At 44.5% G+C, this 20,941-nt stretch overlaps 1 protein-coding gene across 4 annotated transcripts in view; it reads right to left on the bottom strand.

Annotated features, from left to right (window-relative positions):
* Window positions 1-20,941, bottom strand: part of DENND1A (DENN domain containing 1A) — a 266,540-nt gene that overhangs the window by 53,577 nt on the left and 192,022 nt on the right. For all 4 annotated transcript variants that reach the window (XM_083721669.1, XM_083721671.1, XM_083721670.1 and 1 more), the window contains exon 13: window positions 17,949-18,074. In XM_083721669.1, coding sequence (XP_083577795.1) covers window positions 17,949-18,074 — 126 coding nt within the window. The remainder of the gene's footprint in view (window positions 1-17,948; window positions 18,075-20,941) is intronic.

Raw genomic sequence — 20,941 nt, 5'->3', positions numbered from 1 at the left:
CAGCTGGAACTCACTGGAACTCAGGTCTGAGACCTCTCAGGTGGGCACCATTGCCATTCCAAGACGACGAGGGAGGTGTTCAGGGTGAGAACAATAGCCTTGGGTTAGAACCGAAGGCCAAAGGGGAGAAGCGCATGTTGCATGTCCCCCAATTCCCGCCCCTGGAGTGAGTCACTGCTTCCAGGGTCTCCCAAGTGACTGAGGGCTTCCCTTCTCCTGGCGCGCACACACTGTTGCACTAATGTAGCAGCACATTTATTGTGGGTGGGTGTTTTACTGTTGGCAAACTGTCCCCGGCTTCTGCAAATGAGGCAAAGAGCACCAACTTAATTCCAGACGGACTCCACTTGGTGGGTGCTTCTGACTTATCCCACCTCCACCCCACCCCAAGTTTTGCACTGTGGACTTGGAACTCCAAGTTTGTAAAAGGGACCAGCACAGAATGGAAGTGATGCATATCTGCAAGGGTGTTAATACGGAGCCCAGTGATCCCTTCTATCCCTGTTACAGCTTCCTTTCACACCTCAGCCAGGGAAACAGGGCAACATCAATGAGTTTCATCAAGACAGGGGAGGGGGAGGGGGAGGGAGGGGGGAAGCTACTATTTAATTAGATCACATGGACAGAGAAGCATCTGGCTCAGAGCATGGCAGTTTACACATCTCCTTGAGTTGTCGTGGAGACAAGCACATGACCAACCCCGCACGGAAAGTCTGGGGCATGAGTCCAAGCACACTCCTAATGCATTCTGACAGAGAGCAGATGGGCAGCCAGTCAGATGGCCAAAAGGCACAGAGGCAGCCCCCTCCAAACCTGGAGGTGCACAAGGATAATTTCCATCCTGTAAAATCAACCTGCCCAGGAATCACACACACCTTTAATGTTAGTGCCTGTGTCAAAGCTGCTACTACAAAAGAGCTGCAGAACAAGTGGAATTTCCAGAGTGGAAAACACCAAGCACAGCTCCTCTGCTGCGTTCCTTCAGCACCTGCTAATCTGGCTGGTTTGTGTATCTTTTGGTCATGCTTGCAGTAGTACTTGCCCTCCTCACACCATGCATGTGCCAAGTTGGTAGAACACACACACACACACACACACACACACTCTCTCTCTCTCTCTCTCTCTCTCTCTTCAATAGCCCACAGCAATGGAATTCCCTTTTCCTGGTGGTGTGCCAAAAACCCAGCATCCTTCATAAAACAAGCTGTAAAAACATTTTTAAAAAACTTGACCTGGGTTAAATTGCAAGGAATTAACTCAGAAAAACAGGAATGGTTTTACAAATATTTCAGAGGTACCCAGTTCTCATAACTCTCAAATATCTTTTGCTTGTCAAGTGTTGTCACCGACCCGTAATGCTAGGTAAGTTAGAAGTACACAAATAGAACTTGCTTTGTCTTGGACTGTGTCGCATTCAGTCATCATAGATTCTTTTTGAACAACAACAACAAACCCAGTAATAAACTGAGTTTGATACTTGGTATTTTCCTCTGACTGCTAGCAAGTCTTTTCAGGAAGACTGAGCTCTCATCTAAAGTCCTCCTTCACAGGATCAGGTCACCTTGAACCACCACAGATCCAGTGTTTGGTGTGAACGCTGCGCTGTCCAGGTTCATCTTTCTTTCAGGGGCTGGAAATCTAAAGGATGTTTTATCATTACAACTGCCAGTTGCAAATTTTAATAAATAAATCAAATCTTGCTGGGTAATCTATAGCAAGCAATCCAATACAGCATGGCATCAAGGACTCAATTAAGCGCTTTAAAAAATAAATAAATATTTGCACACACTTCACTTCTAAGTAGGTCAGAAATCCTCCCTCCTTTCCTATCCACTTCTTCTTCTTTTTTAAGTAGCATAATCTCTGAAGGTCTTATTTTGTTTTGTGGGTTAATGCCATAATTTATTTAAAAGCAACCTGATGCATGTTAAGAGTTAACCGTCTTGCGTAACGGTCATTGTAAACAAGCACAATTCCGGTTAAAGCACCCTCATCCATCCATCTCCTCTTCAAGAGTCAGATGCAGACCATAATTAAGGGTTTCGGAACATCTACCTGGGAGAGGTATTTTTGCCTGCTATTCCAGGAGGACGCCCTCTCTGCAGAGAGCAGAAGAGCTCATTAATGAGGCTAATTAGGTGTAAAGGGGGAAGGGTCTGGCATCAGCTGCAGCTTAGAGTAGCTCATCATTAAGCTCTGTAATCTCTACCCCAGAACAGCAGCTGATCTGGCTCCTCCGTGACTGACTGACTGGCCTAGAAGCCTCCCAAGTTAACACCTGAGTACCTGACAGTGCACCTTCTGGGAGGCTGGGGAGAGGCTTAACCCTACAAACTCCTGTCGCAAAAGGATCTGTGCAAAGCGGGTTTAGACTCTTTAGGAGGATGATCGCCCACACAGGTCACGTTTTGGAGACCAGGCCTGGAATCATCACACTTCACATAAAGGTCAAATATTGGAACTGTAAGAGACATGCCTCTCTCCAACCGAAGACACGCTCAGAGTTGCTGTTCAGAAGCAGCTTTCCAAAACATATTATGCTAGCGTATACTGGTGAAAGTGTTATTTATATATGTTTTTTTATTTTATTGTTGTGAGCTTCTGGGAACTCTTACTGCTGAAGAAAAAGTGGCATATAGATGTTGAATTTGGGTTCCATTGGGTGTGTCCACTCGTAGGGGAAGACATATGTTTAGAGTAACAGCGTGAGTCTTGAAGCGTACTCACCACATGGACTGACTCTGCTCCTGCACTGAGCTCAGAAGGAGGGGGTCAAGCTCACACCACAGTCTGAGAATCAGACATGAGATCCCTTTTCATATTATATCCTCCTCCCAGGATGGCTGCATGTATGAATTGGGCTTAAAACAAAGTCCAATGATTTCTCTGGGCAGACTCACTCTTGTCCTGAACCTGCCATGGGAACCTCAACTCACCCTGTCTCAATCCCCCATACAGTGACACGAAAATATTAACCGGCAATATTGGTATGAGATGATGGCCTACCTTGCACAGTTATTTCTTCTAGATTGACAGAGGGGCAGTTTCCCAGTGGCTAAGGCTGTACTCATCTGCATGTAGGACAATGACAATGTAATTGTCAAGGGTCCTCCACAGCCAAAGGAATGCACATGGCAGATACCTAACTCTTTATTGTCAAAGCAGACGCAGTCACTTCAATGACTCTAAATAGCCTCACAGACCTGTCTAACGTCTAGGCAGCTATTCCCAGGTCCGGGGTCTATGGAACAGCTGCAGGAACTGGGGGTCTTCACTTGTTTATGTACCCTACCCCTAAGGCCTGCACACATGCAGCCGGAAACTGAGCCTGCATGGAAGCTTCCTCTGATCTTCCCTCTTCAGCCCCCTCCTGATTCTGGGAGACAGTGGGGCAGAAGAAGCTGGAGAAGTACTCAGTCCCTTCACTAGCTTGACCTGTCTCTTCCTCCTCTTTTTCTGCCCCATCCTGTGCTCCACCTTCCAGGTATGAAACTTCCCCTGTGTCTGACTCTAGCCTCCTGGCTGGTACAGTTCCCCACGAATCACTCGCCCCCTCTCCTGAATTAAGACTCACCCCCCTTTCTCCAGTGCACACTCATCAGCGTCCTGCCAGTCCCTGACAATAATCTTGGGACACAGCTGTAAGGGTTTCTGTGGCCTCCCCCATTTCACCAAGCTCACTGACTTATTGTTCATCATTACCATTATTCAGATGTTTTCATGGGCAACTCCAAAAGTGACCTCTTTACCCAAAGTTCCAACCTTATGTGATTAGTCAAGTTTCTCACACCCATCAAGTTGTGTTGGCTTTGGACCACAAAAGCAACCTTGACTTGGGCTCTGAGAACAGAAAGCAAGCTTCCAACTTCCTCCTGTGGCTCCGAAAGTCCAGGAAGGAAAGAGTAATTTGTGACCACAAGGATGGCTCCAGCGTTTCTCTTTTCTTCCAACACCTCTGCACAAAGCAACAGAAATAGTTACAGCACTACAGGGAGTTGAACCTTGTTAACACTAATGCAAGAATATAGGCTATACTGTATTCATCTAATTCAGATTGAGAGAGGGAGGACATCAGCTCCATGGAGACCAGAATACTTGTTGGAAAAACTCATTCTGTAGCTAATCTTTGAAAAAGAACTACAAAGAGTGGTGGTGATTTGAGAAACAGATCAAGAATTAAGCCTTCAGAAAGGTCAGTCCTTGCTGGCTGTGTGCATGCAGTCGGATACTTCCCGCATCCTGACACTCCACAAAAGGCTATAGCACTTCATGTACTGTGAAATCTTTCACTTTTACCATTATGCGTATTGAAAGCCTTGCAGAATGTTTTAATTTTGTTGCCGATTCCACAAGACACACAATTCTGATCAGACAAAACTTCTGACCACCCGACTGGTTTACCTGTGTCTACCCCGCATAAAAAATGTTTCAGGTGGCATTCACTAGAACTGGCTGCAGCAAAAGTTAATACATAGAATTACACACCACCCCAATCTCTGAGCAGTGAGAGACTCTGGGGAGCTCAAGCCCTTTACCCAGGTTTCAGTTTCCTCAGAATGAAAGTCAGTGGAGATTGTGGTGTGTTTAGGACCATCTATGTAGAGGCCATTAAGAGAGATACCTGCAATGTGCTGGAGGAGGACTCTGCCTTCTGAAATATTTTCAGGAACTACAACTGGCAACTATCAGACAGCAATGAGAGATCAGTCCACGGGAACAAGTGAGACCAGTTCTGAACTCCATTAGGTCCCAGTTAGCTTCCAGGCGCAGTTCAAAGGTCTTGTGCTTACATTTGGTCAAGGGTGTCTGATAGTCTGCTTCCTGGCATACGTTTCAAACTCATATGTTAAATTCCTCCTCAGAGACCCTGATCCAAGTTCCCCTGGTGTCTAAAACAAGAGAAGGCATTGTCTAGGAGAGAACTTGTTCTACAGTGGTGCCTAAAGTGAAAGCTTCTTCCTTTTGCTCCTGGCATTCCAATGAGCGCATGGTTGTCCCAAGCATTACTTTGACAATGATGATCTTTGCTTCTTCCAGTACACTGACATTAGTTTGTCTTCCCAAGAGATGTGTAAAAATTTTCAGAGACACCGTTGATGGAATCTTTTGAGGATTTGGAGATGGCGTTTATAAGTGGTCCATGTTTCACAAGCGTACAGTAAAGTTGGTAGTTCCCTGTGAATGTCCCAGTCCTCTAACACTCTGCGCTTCAATCGGGAGAAAGCTGCACTCACAGAGCTCAGGTGATGCTGGATTTCAGGATCAAGGTCGGCCCTTGTGGAAATATAACTGCTGAGGTGGGAAACGTGATCAACACTTTCCAATGTTACACCATTAAGTTGGATTTGTGGCGCTGCAGAGGGGTTGATTTGTGCTTGTGGGTTAAGCACTTTGATTTTTTTAGATATTGAGTGGTAGGCCAAGCTTTTCATAAGCTTCTGTGAAGATATTTAGGATGGTTTGGAGGTCATCCTCTGAGCGTGCACACACTACGTTGTCATCAGCATACTGAAGCTCTATGGTGGAAGTTATGGTAACCTTTCAGCCTACTCAGATGAAATAGCTTTCCATCTGTTTGATATATGATTTCCACCCTGGTGGGGAGTTTCCCTTCAACAATATGTAGGATCATGGCCATGTACATAATAAATAGAATTGGGGTGGTAACACATCCCTGTTAAACACCTGATCCCACTGTGAATGGCTTACTTTGAGAGCTGTGAAAAAGGCAAATTCCATGTGAGGAATCATTAGAAAAGGAATTGAAAATAAAACTGCCGATATCATAATGATGTTATACAAATCTGTGGTGGGACCCTATTTGGAATACTGTGTATAGTTCTGGTTGCCTCATCCAAAAAAGGATATTGTAGAGTTGGAAAAGGTTCAGAAAAAATAGGTGACCAGAATGACTGTGGAAATGCAGCAACTCCTCTATGATGAAAGATTTGGGACTTTTTAGTTTAGAGAAAAGTTAAGAGGTGATATGACAGAGGTTTATAAAAATATTCATAGCACAGATAAAGTGGGTAGAGAAAGCTTTTTCTCCCTCTTCCATAATACTCGAACCCGTGCTCATTCCATGGAGATGAATGTTGCAAGATTTATGACAGATAAAAGAAAGTCCTTCTTCACACACCGCACAAACAATGGAACTTGGTTCCCTAGGAGGCAATGATGGCCACCAACTTGGATGGCTTTAAAAGAGGATAAGACAAATTCATGGAGAGAGAGAGGATCTTCAATGGTGATTAGCATGCTCTGCCTCCTCCAGTTTCTCAGAATCGCTGGTCGAGTAGAGGGCTGCTGTGCACATGTCCTGGACGCGGGGCTGCCACAGGCTTCTGGGTGCCCACTGTGAGAACAGGAGGCTTGATTACACAAACCACTGGCCTGATCCAGCAGGCTTATGTTCTTATGCACTAAAAATATCTCACCCATACTTTTAAATTTCATAGCTGCTTAGCCCTCTCTCAAGTACACACATCTGCCACTTGATCTCAAAATTGCAACATTTCAAGACAATTTACATCTTGAAAACACGGATGGGCATGGAGTGGATGATAGCATAGCTGGGGTTGCGCAAGACTCTCAGAAACAAGGTCAATGGTAATTGTTGCAATATATCCTGCAAAGGAAAGGGCAAAAGAAGAGAAATTGGAGCCAGAACACAAGGAGACATTAGCACGAAGCAACACAGGGCACGAGGGTGGTGCAAATGGACAAATGAAAGAATTAGCAGGGCAGCTGGAAAAGGTTTGGTGACCTGCTTAGGGTAAAACACAGAAATGTCATAGCATCACAGAACTGTTGAGTTGCAATGGACTCCGAGTGCCATCTAGTCCAACCTCTCTGCAATGCACCCAACCTCTGTTTGAAAACCTCCAGTGAAACAGAGCCCACCTCCCTCCAATGGAGACAGCTGCCCTGTCAAACAGCTCTTACTGTCAGAAAGTTCAAACACAGGAAATTTCTACAGAGGCTTTAGTGGCAACAAGAACAAAATGGGGTGCATTGCTTAACTTGTTCCCAGCAGAAGCCATAGATAATACTGAGTTAGGAGCTGTGTAATGGGATGGGGTTGGGGAGTGGAACTCCCTTAAGTAGAGCAATACGTCTCTCCTCTCTCAGGACGGAGAGCAAGGAGACGTGTGCTTCAAATTTCCTGCTGAACATTCACAGTGCTTAAACCCCTGTTTTGCTGAATTTTTTGTCTTTCAAACTCTTGCAAAGGTGGAGCATCTGGAACAAAAAACCACTAAGGATTAGTCAGCCAATGACTCTGTAGTTCCATTTTTCCATCCACTATCCTTGTTGACCTTGGGCGTTCCAGGGGATGCAACCAAAAGGTAAGCCAGGGTGGTCATGTGTGGCCTAGCGGGAAGAAAAGTGAACACTGAGATGAAGAGTGCAGGGTTCAAGTCATGTGCAGAGTCATGCCTTCTTTCGAATTCCCTTGCAAGACCTGCAAGGCAAGAAATTTATGGAAACTGGTTTTATAGGATTTCTGCAAAGACAAAGAGCAGGTCTCAGCAGTGCATGAAAGCAAGTGTTTTAAGGTACATGTCTGTTGCCCCCACTATGCATGTTTGCTGCAGGACACACAATTTGCCATGAAAACTGTGAAGTAACTCTGGTTCCCTGTAGTTTCATTCCTGCCCCCACCTCAATGGCAACCATGTCAAAATGGCTGTACCAGTCACACTAGAAAGCATAAACAAGCCCCTGGTTTTTGCATTTTATGTTCCTGCTGCCTTAAAGAAAAGAAAACCACTTCAAATTACATATATTATTTATGCATTTTTAGAGTTGTCATCCTTTTATATAAGGTATCTTTTTATATCATCCTTTAGCTGTTTTCCCCAGGAATTGCTCTTCATTGGATATTAACTCCAAAATCCTTTCACAATTCTTGCCATCTCCTGAACAAATCAGTAAAAGACTTAAACCCACTTCAATATGTATATAGTTTTGCCTAACAATGCACACTAATTGTATCTCTTTAATAGGAAATATGTTTATTAATAAAATCTTGTTTGTCTTTATTACCAATGATGGGAGTTCAAAGCAGAGAAACAAACATCTAAACATCAAGGAGGTGTCAGAGGTAAACGAAGGGAGGCCAAGTGAAGCGCATGTGATGCGCTAATTGTATTCCAAAAAAAGAAAAGAAAAAGAGGATTAATGGAGGGAAGAGAGAAATGGAGCTCCCAATTACCATAGAAGTGTCTATTTCACAATGCACTTCCTGTGACTTGAGAAAGACATTTTTGCACCCATTGGAATTTCGAAGAAAGCGGCTTCCCAGCTGTTATGTGCATAAATCTCTCATGCTGTACATACACAGCTTATTTAAATAGCAAGAAAAAGTTACCATTTACAAAATGTATATTTCAGTCATAGCACACACACGCGCACACACAAAATCTGTCAGTTTGTGAGGAAAAGTGCAGAAGAGAAAGCAACACATTCAGTTAGGACTCCCCCCCCCCCCAACACCAGCTAGATTAAAGCAGCTGCTTTGAGGAGCGTGATCCAGCCAATCCGTCAACAGCGAAGCTCACACTCCCAGCCCTTTGCTAAAGCTCAGGGACGCAGCAGGTCTTGAAGGCTCCACCCACCACTGGGCGGCCAGGAGGACCCCCGTGTTTCCTGGTTGATGTGGGGAGATTCGTTTCTTACACCACAAGGTGCTTGTTGCTTTCTTTGCCTCACTTCTATTGAGAGGGATTTACTCAAGGGCTTCATCAAAAATTCCAGTGCAATGCACACTTCATTATATGGGCATAGATCCAAAAACATATCTACAGCTACAACTATCTATCCATGGCCATATTAATTCAACCAACTCTTTTTTCCTTCAGGGAATATTGCCAGTTTAACATATTCTGTTGATCTGAGCTGGCAGATTGCTGCAGTGAATAGCTGCAACTGACTTGAATTACTCCAGGTCAAACTGATGCAGCGTCTGACCACTTGTCAAACAAGTGATCCTGCGGCCTGCCAGGAACAGGCTTCTGTTTCATTTTGCTGCGACCCCTCCACAGCTGCTGCAAATAACTAGGTAAGAACACAAGAAGTGCTTTGTTGGATCAGGCCCATGGCCCCTCTAGTCCAGCATCCTGTTCTCACAGGGGCTGACCAGATGGGAAACAAGCAAGCAGGATTTGAGCACAACAGCATTTCCGCATGTGTGATTGCCAGCAACTGGTATTCAGGAGCCAGACTTCTGTGGAGGCAGAGCACAGCCATGGTGGTTCGTGGCCTTTGATAGCCTTGTCCTTTGATGGTCTAAGACAAACCACCACCACTTAGTTTCAGGTTGTCCATTGGCAACGTCAAAGGCAGAAAGACAGGAAGTCAGGTGAGGGAGTCAAGGCAGAATAATTTATCAGCTGAACACTTAAATTCCCTCTTCGCTGATGCTAAAACATTTCACTGCCACTTCCCCCTCTCCAAATCCTTCTTCAGTAACGGGGAGATTTAGAGAGGCTTTCAAATGGTTATTACTTTACTTCCACGGCATCTTCCCAGAAGGCAAACATCATCAGTCCCACCACAAAAAAAGGCTGGGGATTTTTTTTTTAAATGTCCTCAAATAAAATTAAGAAGGCAGCAGTAAACGTCTCCTATGCCATCCTCTGCTCAGGTGTAGTAGGGCTGTGCCCAGTTTTTAATGTTGGGGTTAATTGATTCAGAGTTAATAAACGCAGCCTACTTCTGAATTCAGAGCCCCTGTCACAAAGCTCCACCCACAGACACACCAAGGGAACAGTGAAAAGGAATCAACCCTTCAAGGGCGGATTAATACAACCACAAACAAAACCTCCCAAGGCTGGAAGGGGGCCCCTTGTTGGGCTGAGGCATATGGAAAGTTCAGCTCCAATTGAATGTCTCAATGACAGCTGACACTCCACCATGCTCCAGCGGCTGCAGGAATATTTCCTCCCATTAAAGGCACTGGGAGATGCTTCCTGGTAGGAAGAAGGGACTAATGGGAAGGGGCTTTCATTTCTCCTTCTCCCAGTAGTGAAAGCGAAGCTGAATGGAGTGGAGGAGAGCTTGGCAATTTCTGCCCTGCTCAGTGAGTATTTATTCAGGCTTTACATTTGATCCAACCTAACGGCTTGAAACTATAAAGCATTCTCACTTTAAAAATACAAACATGATTCAGGTAAGCGGCTTCACACATCATCATCGTCATCATCATTATTATTCATATAGTTTATACACTGTTTGGTTGTATGAAAACCCAACAATCTCAAAGAGGTTTACAACATACTTTATATAATATACTAAAATTCATTTCTCTCTATTGTCCTGATTCCAGCAACTGAAAAGCTGCCCCAATCAGAAATGTAATTTCTAGAAGATGCTCAAAGCTCCACCCACGTCTCACGTAGAACCTAGTCTAAGTCCCCAGATTTACAAATCAGTCCCCATACAAAATCCATTGAAGTTGAAGTGTGTCGCCAGATTCAGTGGGAAAAATCTGGTAACTTTAACCTAGTCCCACCATTGTGGAGTCCTTGCCAAAATGAGCACTTCGACAAAGTCAGGTGGTTCATGTAACCCAGCACTATGTACCCTGAACGACATAGCAGAATTCGGGCAGTTCTGATGCCCATAATCCTTCCGCTGGTGATGCCAGGAATGGAACCAAGGCAAGCCAAGCCTGTGCCCCAACGCTGAGCCTGCTCTTGGCCAATCTGAGATGGACACTGCCATCAAAGCCCCACAGCCATTTACATCATTGCAGACTACAGTTAGCGATACCTCAATGACCCTTGAAGCCGATTCCAGGTCTGATTATTCGTTTGCTTTTAAAAAACGTATTTATGCCTTAACTATGCTAAAGTCCAACAAAATAGAAATCACAAAGATACATGAAACACAGTAAAAGCAGTCACAGAATAAAACCTAAGCGACAGATGGTCAAAACCCAAAGACTTTCCCCAAAGGAAAAATCCTTCCTGTCAGCCAAAAGCCAACAAAAAGGGGACAGAACATTCCTCTCTTCGGACAGAGTTCTGCAGCCTAGGTGTGTGACTAGAGATAAGGCCTCTTCCTGTGTCCCACACACACACTGGAACCTTGGGTTATGGACGTAATCCGTGACGGAGGCACATCCGCAACCTGCAGCGTTCGCATCCTGAAGTGCCGCATCTGTGCAGGCGCAATTTGGAGCTTCTGCACATGCGCAAGCGTCAAAACCCGGAAGTAACCCGTTCCGGTACTTCCGGGTTTCTAGTGGTCCGCAACCCGAAAACACATAATCCGTATCATGAGGTATGACTGTACACAGACAGAGGTAGGTGAGGCAGAGGAGAGGCCCTCTGCTGATAACCTTTGTTTGACCCGCTTTCTCGACAGAAAGCACAGACTATCCACTAGTGTGATGTCAAATTTGTATATATTAAAGCTCTAAAACAAGACAGAAATACTTTAGGGAATCTTCTAATAAACAGGTTAGACATTTTGTTAAGGGACAGACTTCACCAACTCTAAAGGACACGTGGGACAGCTCGGTTGCCAGCCAGCCCTCCATGGCAATCAATGACCCCGCAGAACAGCCTCTTCCCCATCTCCCTCTCACATTGAGGGTCTCCACATGCATCCACTGGTAATTCAGTTGGCTTTTGTGCATCGCAAGTCTGTTTTGGATCTTTGTGAAATCCACAGTGAAAGCCACACCCATGGCAAAGACATGGAACGGCTTCAGCAGCACGTTCGCCACAGGCCTTGGCAGGCCTCTTGGACCAGGTCTCCGCTTCCCCATCACTGCCCCACAGCCCCACATTGCGTTATCTGCTATCTGTGACCCCTGACAGCTCTGACTTCGCTACCTCATTTGCTTATGATGTGGCACAGCAGAAGCTTTAAAGGGGCTCAATTGCAACGAAGCTTTACCTCTCCCACCGATTTTTAAACAGAACAAAGATACTGTGTTTTCCGTAAAGACACAAAATTTTTGGTGCAACTAAAGTCAATAAATGTTAAGAAGAGGTAGAGGATTTGAGAACGGCTCTGGGGCTGAGGCTACTGCACAGGACTAAGAGTAACTCAACGACTTAGATCTCTAGGGGACCTAAAACCACAAAGAGCCACTTACGAGAAATGGCTTTCTCTTCCACTGAGAACTTTTACTACAATCAAGCAGTATGTACATTTTTCTAAATAAATAGAATAACAAATCTCCAGAAAATCTGCACAGATTTTCCTAGTGCAGATGTTTCCTCCATGTCCATTTCTTCTTCCTTAACGAGCAAAGAGCGGCTTCTAGGGCAGCCTGTCAACTAGAGCAGGTATCTTCAAGCTCTTCAAAACCAGGGCCCAACTTTAGCCCAAAAATGCATCCGGGGACCCATTTTTTAATCATTTATGGTATATTTACAAGGCACTAATGTTCCTACTGTGGCCCACCTTGGATCAGGGTGCAACCCACTGCTGAGTCCCAACCCACTGATTGAAGACCAGTGAGCAAGAAGAAGTCCCACTGAATCGTTCATCGTCTCCTTGTCGACTTCAGTGCAGCTAACCTTGCGGTTAGCAACTGCAACCAACATTTGCATTGCATTTGGATAACAATATTTGTGCGCTATCTTGAAGCAATGTTTGAGAAGGACTAAAAATAAAACATGCAATCCTGCTATTCGGCCTTAGCAAATTGGCAATTAGGTTCATCAAGGGAAGAGCATGATGTGTACGGGAGTGGAAAGGCGCATCCACTTCCATGCTCTGACATTTTGCCTTTCATCTCAACCAGCGAAATTTTCAGCTAAATTCAAACTAAATAAAATCCGGAACCATCAAGGAGTCGGCCATAAAGCTTCTAAACAGCACATTGCTGTTATACACCAATGTAAGGTCAGATCAACAAGGGCTAGTAATCATAATCTAACAGAGATTTTATTATGGGCAATTTTAGCAAAAATAAATTAACTAAAAGCATAGTCATAGTTTGTACAAAATGTATTAACTATTTTGTTCATCTTCTCTTTTTAAAATAAATTTATTTATTTGGTTTTCAGATTAAAATTTTACAGCCACATATCGAACATCACAGAAACGAGATTCCATGGAATCTCCTGGTCTTCCCCCCTCCCCTTTGTGGGTCTGATTGTTAGTCATTTCCAACTGCATCTTTTATAATACTGTAATCCAAATCTTTTACCTCTCCGTTGTGTCCAAAATTCACCTTCAAAATTTTGTTCACCTTCAGGTTTGCCTACTATAACCCACAAATTCAAAACTTGTTTTTATTCAAAACTGTCCTCACAGAATAAATGTCCACATCCTCAACGAGACAGCTGTAATGATTTAATAATGGCCAGCCCCAAACTGGCTGAAAACGCAGAGCCACAGCCATAATCGTAAGACAGATTTGTTTATGCATTCATTCATTCCAAAATTTCTTTGTCTACGCTGTCAAAACCAATTTTTTTAATGTCTTACAATATTAAAGCACCCTCAATTAAAAGACTCTTATCATGGTACCAATTAGAAGGATGTGTCAGTATTTCCTGTTCTAAGGGACTCTCTGTAACACCTCCTTCGAAACTGGACTTAAACAAATTATGCAAACCCAAGAAGAAAAGATGGAAGTTAAGGGTTCCTTCTTTCTCAACCCCACCCACAGCAAAACAAACCACCACAACCCAAGTGTCTGACAAATAAAGTAAGGTTTGTTTACCTTGACAACCCGGGTTGTAAAATCTTAAGTGACCTTGGCTGGGCCTTATTTTTTAAGGAAAAAGGGGGGGGGGAAAGTGGAGACTTCCACTTTAGTCTTCTCTTTGGGCAATGCAGGCAGCCATTAGTCTCCTTACATTATTACAGCAAGTTATCAGCCCAGCTAGCTAAAAAAACCTACCTGCTGCCTTAGCTGTGTGAAATCACAAAACTTTTCCAAAAGTGTGAGATCCTCTGATGGAACGCTTCAACAATGGCACAGAATATTAAGAAGAGGTTTTGGGGGATGAGCACAAGGCCAAATTGGCTAGATATAAAAAATATTTATATATCACTTTTCTGGTGCTCAAGGCAGTTTACAACCAACAATTACAGGAAACAGTAAAGCATTAACAGAATCAAGCAATCAGGACAATAACAGCCGCAGAAAAGCTTCAATCAAATGCTAATCTATTTTTCAAAAGTTTTGCAATGTTTATGAAAAGAAAGTCGAGGCAGCAGGCCTAGCCTTTGTTGGAATAAGTTTCCATAGCTTTGGAGCAATGATAGTATAAGACCTGCTCTACTATATCAGTGTCCGCAGTTGTTAAAGACAGCACAAAGACAATTAAGCTTCTTGACTGGATCTCAACAGGCAAGCAGGGGGAGATGGTCTTTGAGGGTGCAAAGCTTTCAGAGTCAAAGCCAGACCCTCAAATTGGGCCCACAGGCAACTCAGTAGCCAGCACAAGTGGCATCAAACAGGCTGAAAATGCAGTAGCTGATGTATCTGTGTCGTCTTCAAGGGCAGCCTGACTGCAAGCACACTGCAAATAATCATAGAATAATAGATTTGTAGAGTTGGAAGGGACCCTGGGGGTCATCTAGTCCAACCCCCTGCAATGCAGGAACCTCAGCTAAAGCATCCAAGACAGACGGCCATCCAACCTCTGCTTAAAAACCTCCAATGAAACAGAAAAATCACAAAATGGCAGATCAATGCTACACGTTTTGACCTGTCCATAAAATGGGAATGCCTGCCGCTGAGCTAAGGATGGGGAATGGCACTCCAGGCATTAACGCCAAACTGCTTCTCCAGAAAATTAGAGAACACGAATCACTCACAGTCAGGGAGACTCCATCTAACCTGTGACCGTTCGGAACCAGGATCACCTGCCTCTTTTCTGCATCCAATTTTAACCCATATTCCAACCTTGCCCGGTTGACTGGGGAAAACCTCACTAGGGGCAGGAAAAGCTGTATGGTAGACAGGCAGAAGAATGAAGTAACCTTACACAACGTTAGAACGTTTATCCATCTAGCTCAGCTTTGTCTATGCTAAACAGAATCAGTTCTCCAGGGTTCCACACAAGGCTATTTCTGAGTCCTGTGACATCTGCAATTGGACTCAGTCCCCTCCTCCAGCCTGTCTGCATTTCGCAAGAGGGATTCAAGCATATGTTGAAGGTTTAGGTTTGCAAAATTCCAGTGGAATCAACTTGTTTAAAACAAAGCAAAACACAAAACCCCACAGAACTCTTGTGGTACGGAGAAGTACTGAGAAGTGTGGGGTGACCAAATGATTAATGGAAATATGGATAAAAGCAGCACAAGCAAATCAGAAGAAATGCTCAGTAAGAACTGGATACAGTCTGAACTCTGTGCAAGCAGATCAGGATGCATGCTCAATGAACAGGAAGCGAAATAAAGGTCCAGGCAGGAATCTGAGGGTCAGGGAGGGAGGGAGGCTGTGAGGAATATTCATGCAGAGCTTAGATATCGGAGGGGCACTATATAGGGGCAGGAAGGAAATGGATGGGCAGGTTGAGGGCTGGGGAATTCTGGGCTGGGCTGGTATCCCAAAGCCTCAAATGGGAACCTATGAATTTATTAGCCAAACTTCTGGCTGCAGATCTCTAGCTGCATTTACTTAATTGCCTGATCCCAAAACACACAGACTTGCTCATTTTTCCTTTAAATGAAAAGGTTATGCTTTGGCTCTGAACACCAGCAAGAGCCACTTCTACTGTATAGAGAACTGGACGCAGTGCTGCAGCCTCTGGCCACTAGGTGTCACTCTAGGAAAGAGCACCACACATTCCTGGGACACTTTGGGGCTGCCCAGTGTCTCCTTCCACCACCAGCAATAAGGCTATAAATATTTTAATCGCCACACTATTAAGTAATTAAAATGGCTATTTATGAGGAAGAATGCTTGAAATCACTTTTTAACCTTTAACATTTCACAGTTTAGAAAGCAAAATGCGCATAGTTGTATTTACGGAGTGGCACTCGCCCGACTTGCCTTCAACTGCGAGGGGCAAAAAATGATTCCTGTCTTATTTTAGGAAAGCTCAGTTCAGACCGCTGGCTTCACTGACCTAGAGAGGGAAAGAGAGCGAGGCGGCCTGCCTTTCCCAAACTGCCACTAAACCCGATTTAAGTTATCATGCAAACTGAGGGCACGATTCACCAGGGAGTTCTCCTGCACAAGCCCCTTTGGGCCCAAGTCCCTCTATCCAAACAGGACACATCTTGCCATGAGCATCTCAGCAAAGTCAACAGGAAGCCTACACTCCCATCCCCTACACCAAGCAAGACCAGAGTCCTTTCATTGTGCAGGACATCACAGATTCGGGGATAAGGATTTGAAACAGAGGTTCTGCCACAAGCCACTCTGCCCAGGAGCAAATTTTGAGAAGGTGAAGAAGGGTCACAGAGAGCCTGTTCCAAGCCTTCCTCTGGAGCAGCCTGCCTCCTGAGCACTGCCTAACGAGGAAGAGTCCTCCAGGAAGCGGCTATCTTTATTTAACATAAATCTATCTGGCTGGCTAATCCCCACTTACCCCAAACAGTATGGGCACCCACCCTCCTCAGGTTGCCAGGCAACCAGCAGGAGGAGCATGGGGGAACACAAATGAACTGCCTCCAGGAAGGAAAGAGGTTGGTTGCTGCTTGCCATGGATGAGGGAGGTTTAAGAGTTCAGCAGCCTCTCCGTGTGCCTTGAGCTCCTATTTACATGGCTGGGAATTAAAGCTACAGCTGGGACTTGGGAAGCATAATGCTTACACCTGACATTTTAATGAGCCATATAGAAACACGCACGCACACACACGAATACATCTGCTCTTATATTCAGTGTCAGAGGTACACTCCACGCTATGCAGGAGGAAAATAAACTCAGAACGTCCTGCTGATTCAACAGCATTTTATTCGAGCAATTAAGAGAAAGGGCGAGATCGACACGTGCTCCCAGGAGGAGTTAAGATAAACCATTTCCTCTTCTTTTTGTTGTTTCAGAAGCACAAATAATTTGTTACGTGCTAATGGAGAATCACAGGTGGACCCCAGGCTCTTATTCCGTTCTCTCAAATACCGGATGGGCAATGAGCACTCTGGGATCCATACAGGCTTGTTTGTGTTGCATGCATTCTGCATGGGTCTCTGATCAATTCCATCAAACCCCATGTGGCTGAAAATGCCTCCTCCCACCACCCTTGCCAAGACCCCCCCCAAACCCCCCCCTCTGTTCTGGAGTCCCTCAGTGGCTGCTTGTTTGTTTGCACTAAGTGCAGTCTGGGGATAGTTGCCCTTTGCTCCCCCAGCAGCTATTTCGGAGGTCCATGTTTACTCACTGGGTTCTCCCTCTCCCTCTGACACTCTCTTAATACTTACACCCCATCCTTCGGTCCTGCTTGCCACACCTTCAAGAAAATGCAAGAGATTTGCCACAGTGGCACCGAGGGACCAAACACCAGCTCCACAGCACCACACAACCAGAAATCAGGCATGCGCTAGCTATGTTCACTTCTCTATATATTTTTTTTTAAAAAAACACCCTTATTTTAATGATGAAGATTTTATGTGACTTTGCTTCAATTTGTGGATTTCAGCCATGCTTAATCTATAATTGTATCTGTACACTGCTTGCATTTTTTTAACAGGACGTGTATTATACATTTTCTAAATAAAATAATAATAGCAAGAAATAAATATTTGTTCACCCTAGCCTTCCTTATTAATATTACTCCAGCACTGCTTTCAGTGGATGTTGTGCAGAATTCCTTTGCTTGTATATTGTTGTTATTATTATCTGATGATGTGTTTTACTGCTTTTGCACACTGCTTCGGATATATTTCTCTGGCAAAAAGCGGTGTACATATATTTTTGTGTGTTGGTGTGTGAGAGAGTTTTAACCAAACAAAAATAAATAACCCAAACCAATGCAAACTGCGGAGAATAGAGCTCTGTGTTAAAGAGCGGCAGACAACTTACGGGCTCGATCTTCAGTGCATTTCTGTAGCTCCCAAAGAAAGCAGCCTGGGCCTTCAGGAACGCCCTGGCCACGCCATCGCCTGTGGTCATGGAGACTTTCTTCAACCTGCTCTTCAGTGCAGAGACCTGGAAGCACATGGCCCAAAAGGAGGGTTTATTGTCAAGAAACACAAGCCGGGAGACTGCACACACTAGCAAGACAGCGAAGGGACAGTGCTGGTGGGGGTGGCCGTGGTCAGAGAGAGGAAGGGAACTGCGCTCCTAGAAATATGCTTCACATTCATTAGCTTTTATCTCAATACTGAAGGAAAGATAATGGCTTCTATCACATAATATTAATGGCAACAATAATTATTATTTATAAATAGCAACAGTTCTCATTGCTGGCTCTGCTTCACTCCTGATTAAAAGGGACAGGAGATCAGGACTGGAGAAGAATCGTGGCTGTAAGCGCAGGAGAGACTAGACTGGGCCAGGGAAGAGACACAAACCCTCCCTGACTATTAAGATCACCACCAAGGACTCTGCTTCACAAACTTTTGACCACAGTAAATCAGGACCAGGTCCTTTGCTGCCGTAGTCCTAAGGCTTTGGAATGACATCCTCAAAAAGGAATCGCAGAGTCCATCCATTTGAGGAAAGGAGAAGTGTAAGATGCCTTTCATGGGAGAGCATTTGGCGTCCATCTTAAATGTACCAGTAACTAAGTCCTACTGAAGTCAGTGGGATTTACCTCTGAGTAAACACATTTAGAACTGCACTATTAGCCAGTGAATGAAAGCTGTCACCAATGGAGCAAAATGGAACAAATTTGCTCTTTTGGGAATGCATAGTGGGATTTTTTTTTAACTCATCATAGTTAACTTTATGTTGTGTGTGTTTAAAGTTTTTAAATAGCTGTAAATCACCTCAGGCTTGGACAGAGGTGAGGAAACAAGATTTTAAATGAATGAATGAAGCGCTTTACAATTCCTAAGTTACTGTTCCTCACAACACCCTGCAAAGTATTTTTAGCAGAGGCAAGAGAGTTTTGCCCATTGCAAACATTGAGGGAGAGGGGAAAATTCCTGGTTGCGACGAATGAATTATAAAGGAAAGCCTTTCTTTAAAAGGCAGGGGGTATTATCCTGCTCCACCATGAAATATAAAGTGCAATGCTCATTGACAACGACAACATCTTCATCCTTGGAAGCAGCTCTTTACTTCCTCACTTCTCAAAGACTCTCGCTACCTGTGCATCAGATTATTCCTCACTTAACCTTCACTGCCCTTTCTCTTTCATCCTGGAGGTGTTTAATTGCCTCCAATTCACAGAGCTGCACTTCAGGTGAACACAGACCTAACGGTCTCATTACCATTTACACAAAGAAGTACTCCATGATGGTAACTGAGCAATATCAACTTGCACACCTTCCTACACTGACAAATTCTCAAAATTAACACAAGCGTTCAAGGTTACCTGAATCATGTGCCTTTGGTGTTCCAGGCACAAACCAGAGGTTCCTGTTCATTCATTATCGTGCTCTGTGCTCCGGCTAAAATAGTCGGGCTAGATGATTTAAATGTCTTTTTTGGCATTTAGATATCTACATAGTGTAGCGGAGAGAAAGCAGTTATCTTATTTCTAATGTAATCAAGGAGGGCTGGCAAATCTATTTTGTATATTAATGCACACTTTTGTAATTGCCTCACTGAGCCCCAGCTTCACTCATAGCCCCCCCCCCAAGTAAATGGCCCCTGCCTTTATATTATTTCCTTAAAAAAAAAAGAGCAACATTGTGCCTTTGAACACCTGCAACCATTACAAAGGTGGTGACTGCACATTTTGGGCCTTCCGGATCGAGACCAGAAGTGTTCCCACCAATGGAAAAAACTGCTCTCCTTCCTGTTCCTCCTTTGTGCAACTGAGTCGCTGAAGCACAGAAGTATGGAAGACCTGGGAGAGGCTGCATGGGCAGAGAGGGCAGGCTTTGCAGAGAGAACTTCTGTGTCTTAACAACTGAGTTCCTCAAGATCTGCATGGCTGCAGAGAGGATCAAGCACACTGGCCATTTACAAATAACAGAAGACGAGGAGGATGGTTAGGATTCTGGGGGTCAGCTCTACTACAGGCTGTCCTCCCTTCTTTGGCTTTGTGGTAAGAGGTTTGGGGGAATTGCAGCTGGCCCCAGGGGTTTACTAGCTCCAATACTGAGCGCAAGCCAGCTCCTGCCACTCTCTATCAGAAGGGGCTAGATTGCTGTTTCAATTAACGCCAACCGCTGAACAGGTCAACTGGCAAAATCCTCTCCTGATCCAACTGGAGCAGAGGGCTCTCACAAAGCTTTGAAGCGCAGCAGGAACCAGCATTCTGCCTGATCAGGGAGGAGGACTTCAGTTGAACTCATGAAGGTGCATCTGACCACAAGGCAACACCACAGAGAGTAGCAGGGGCTTATCTTGATTAGCCATGGGGCATGTCAGGGGTGGCTACAATGAAGATGTGCTCCCCAGGGGCTGGGGAGGGGAGAAAGACAAAGAAGTAGAAAGGACTTCTTTCTCTCACATATACCTGCCTGAATTGGACCTGAGTGCCAGGCCATGACCTAAGTGTCCCCTTTCCCCCAGAGGTTCGAGGGTGACAGCACAATAATAAGGCCTTTTCCGTGGTGGCTCCCCATTTGTGGAATGCTTTCCCCAAAGAGGCTCACCTGGCACCAACATTACATGGCTTTAGATTCCTCTTACTGTAGCCTTTGCCCATTAAACCATCTATGGCCTTTTAAAGTGTGTGGGTACTGTTATGATTTTTTTCTTTGATTTTTAAAATTGTCTTTTATTATTATGCTATGTAAAATATGTTTTTAACGTCGTACATCACCCTGGGATCTTCACATAAAGGGCAGTATATAAATTGTAGTAGTAGTAGTAGTAGTAGTAATAATGAGATGCAGAGGGATTAGCCTGGCTGGCATCCTCTGTGTTGCACTGCCTAAGTGTAGCAGAGTGTAGCG

This window comes from Podarcis gaigeae (assembly GCF_964106915.1).
Source record: "Podarcis gaigeae genome assembly, chromosome: Z".
Classification (NCBI taxonomy): Eukaryota; Metazoa; Chordata; class Lepidosauria; order Squamata; family Lacertidae; genus Podarcis; species Podarcis gaigeae.
The sequence above is the reverse complement of the archived record's forward strand: the minus strand, read 5'-3'. Positions and strand labels throughout refer to the sequence as shown.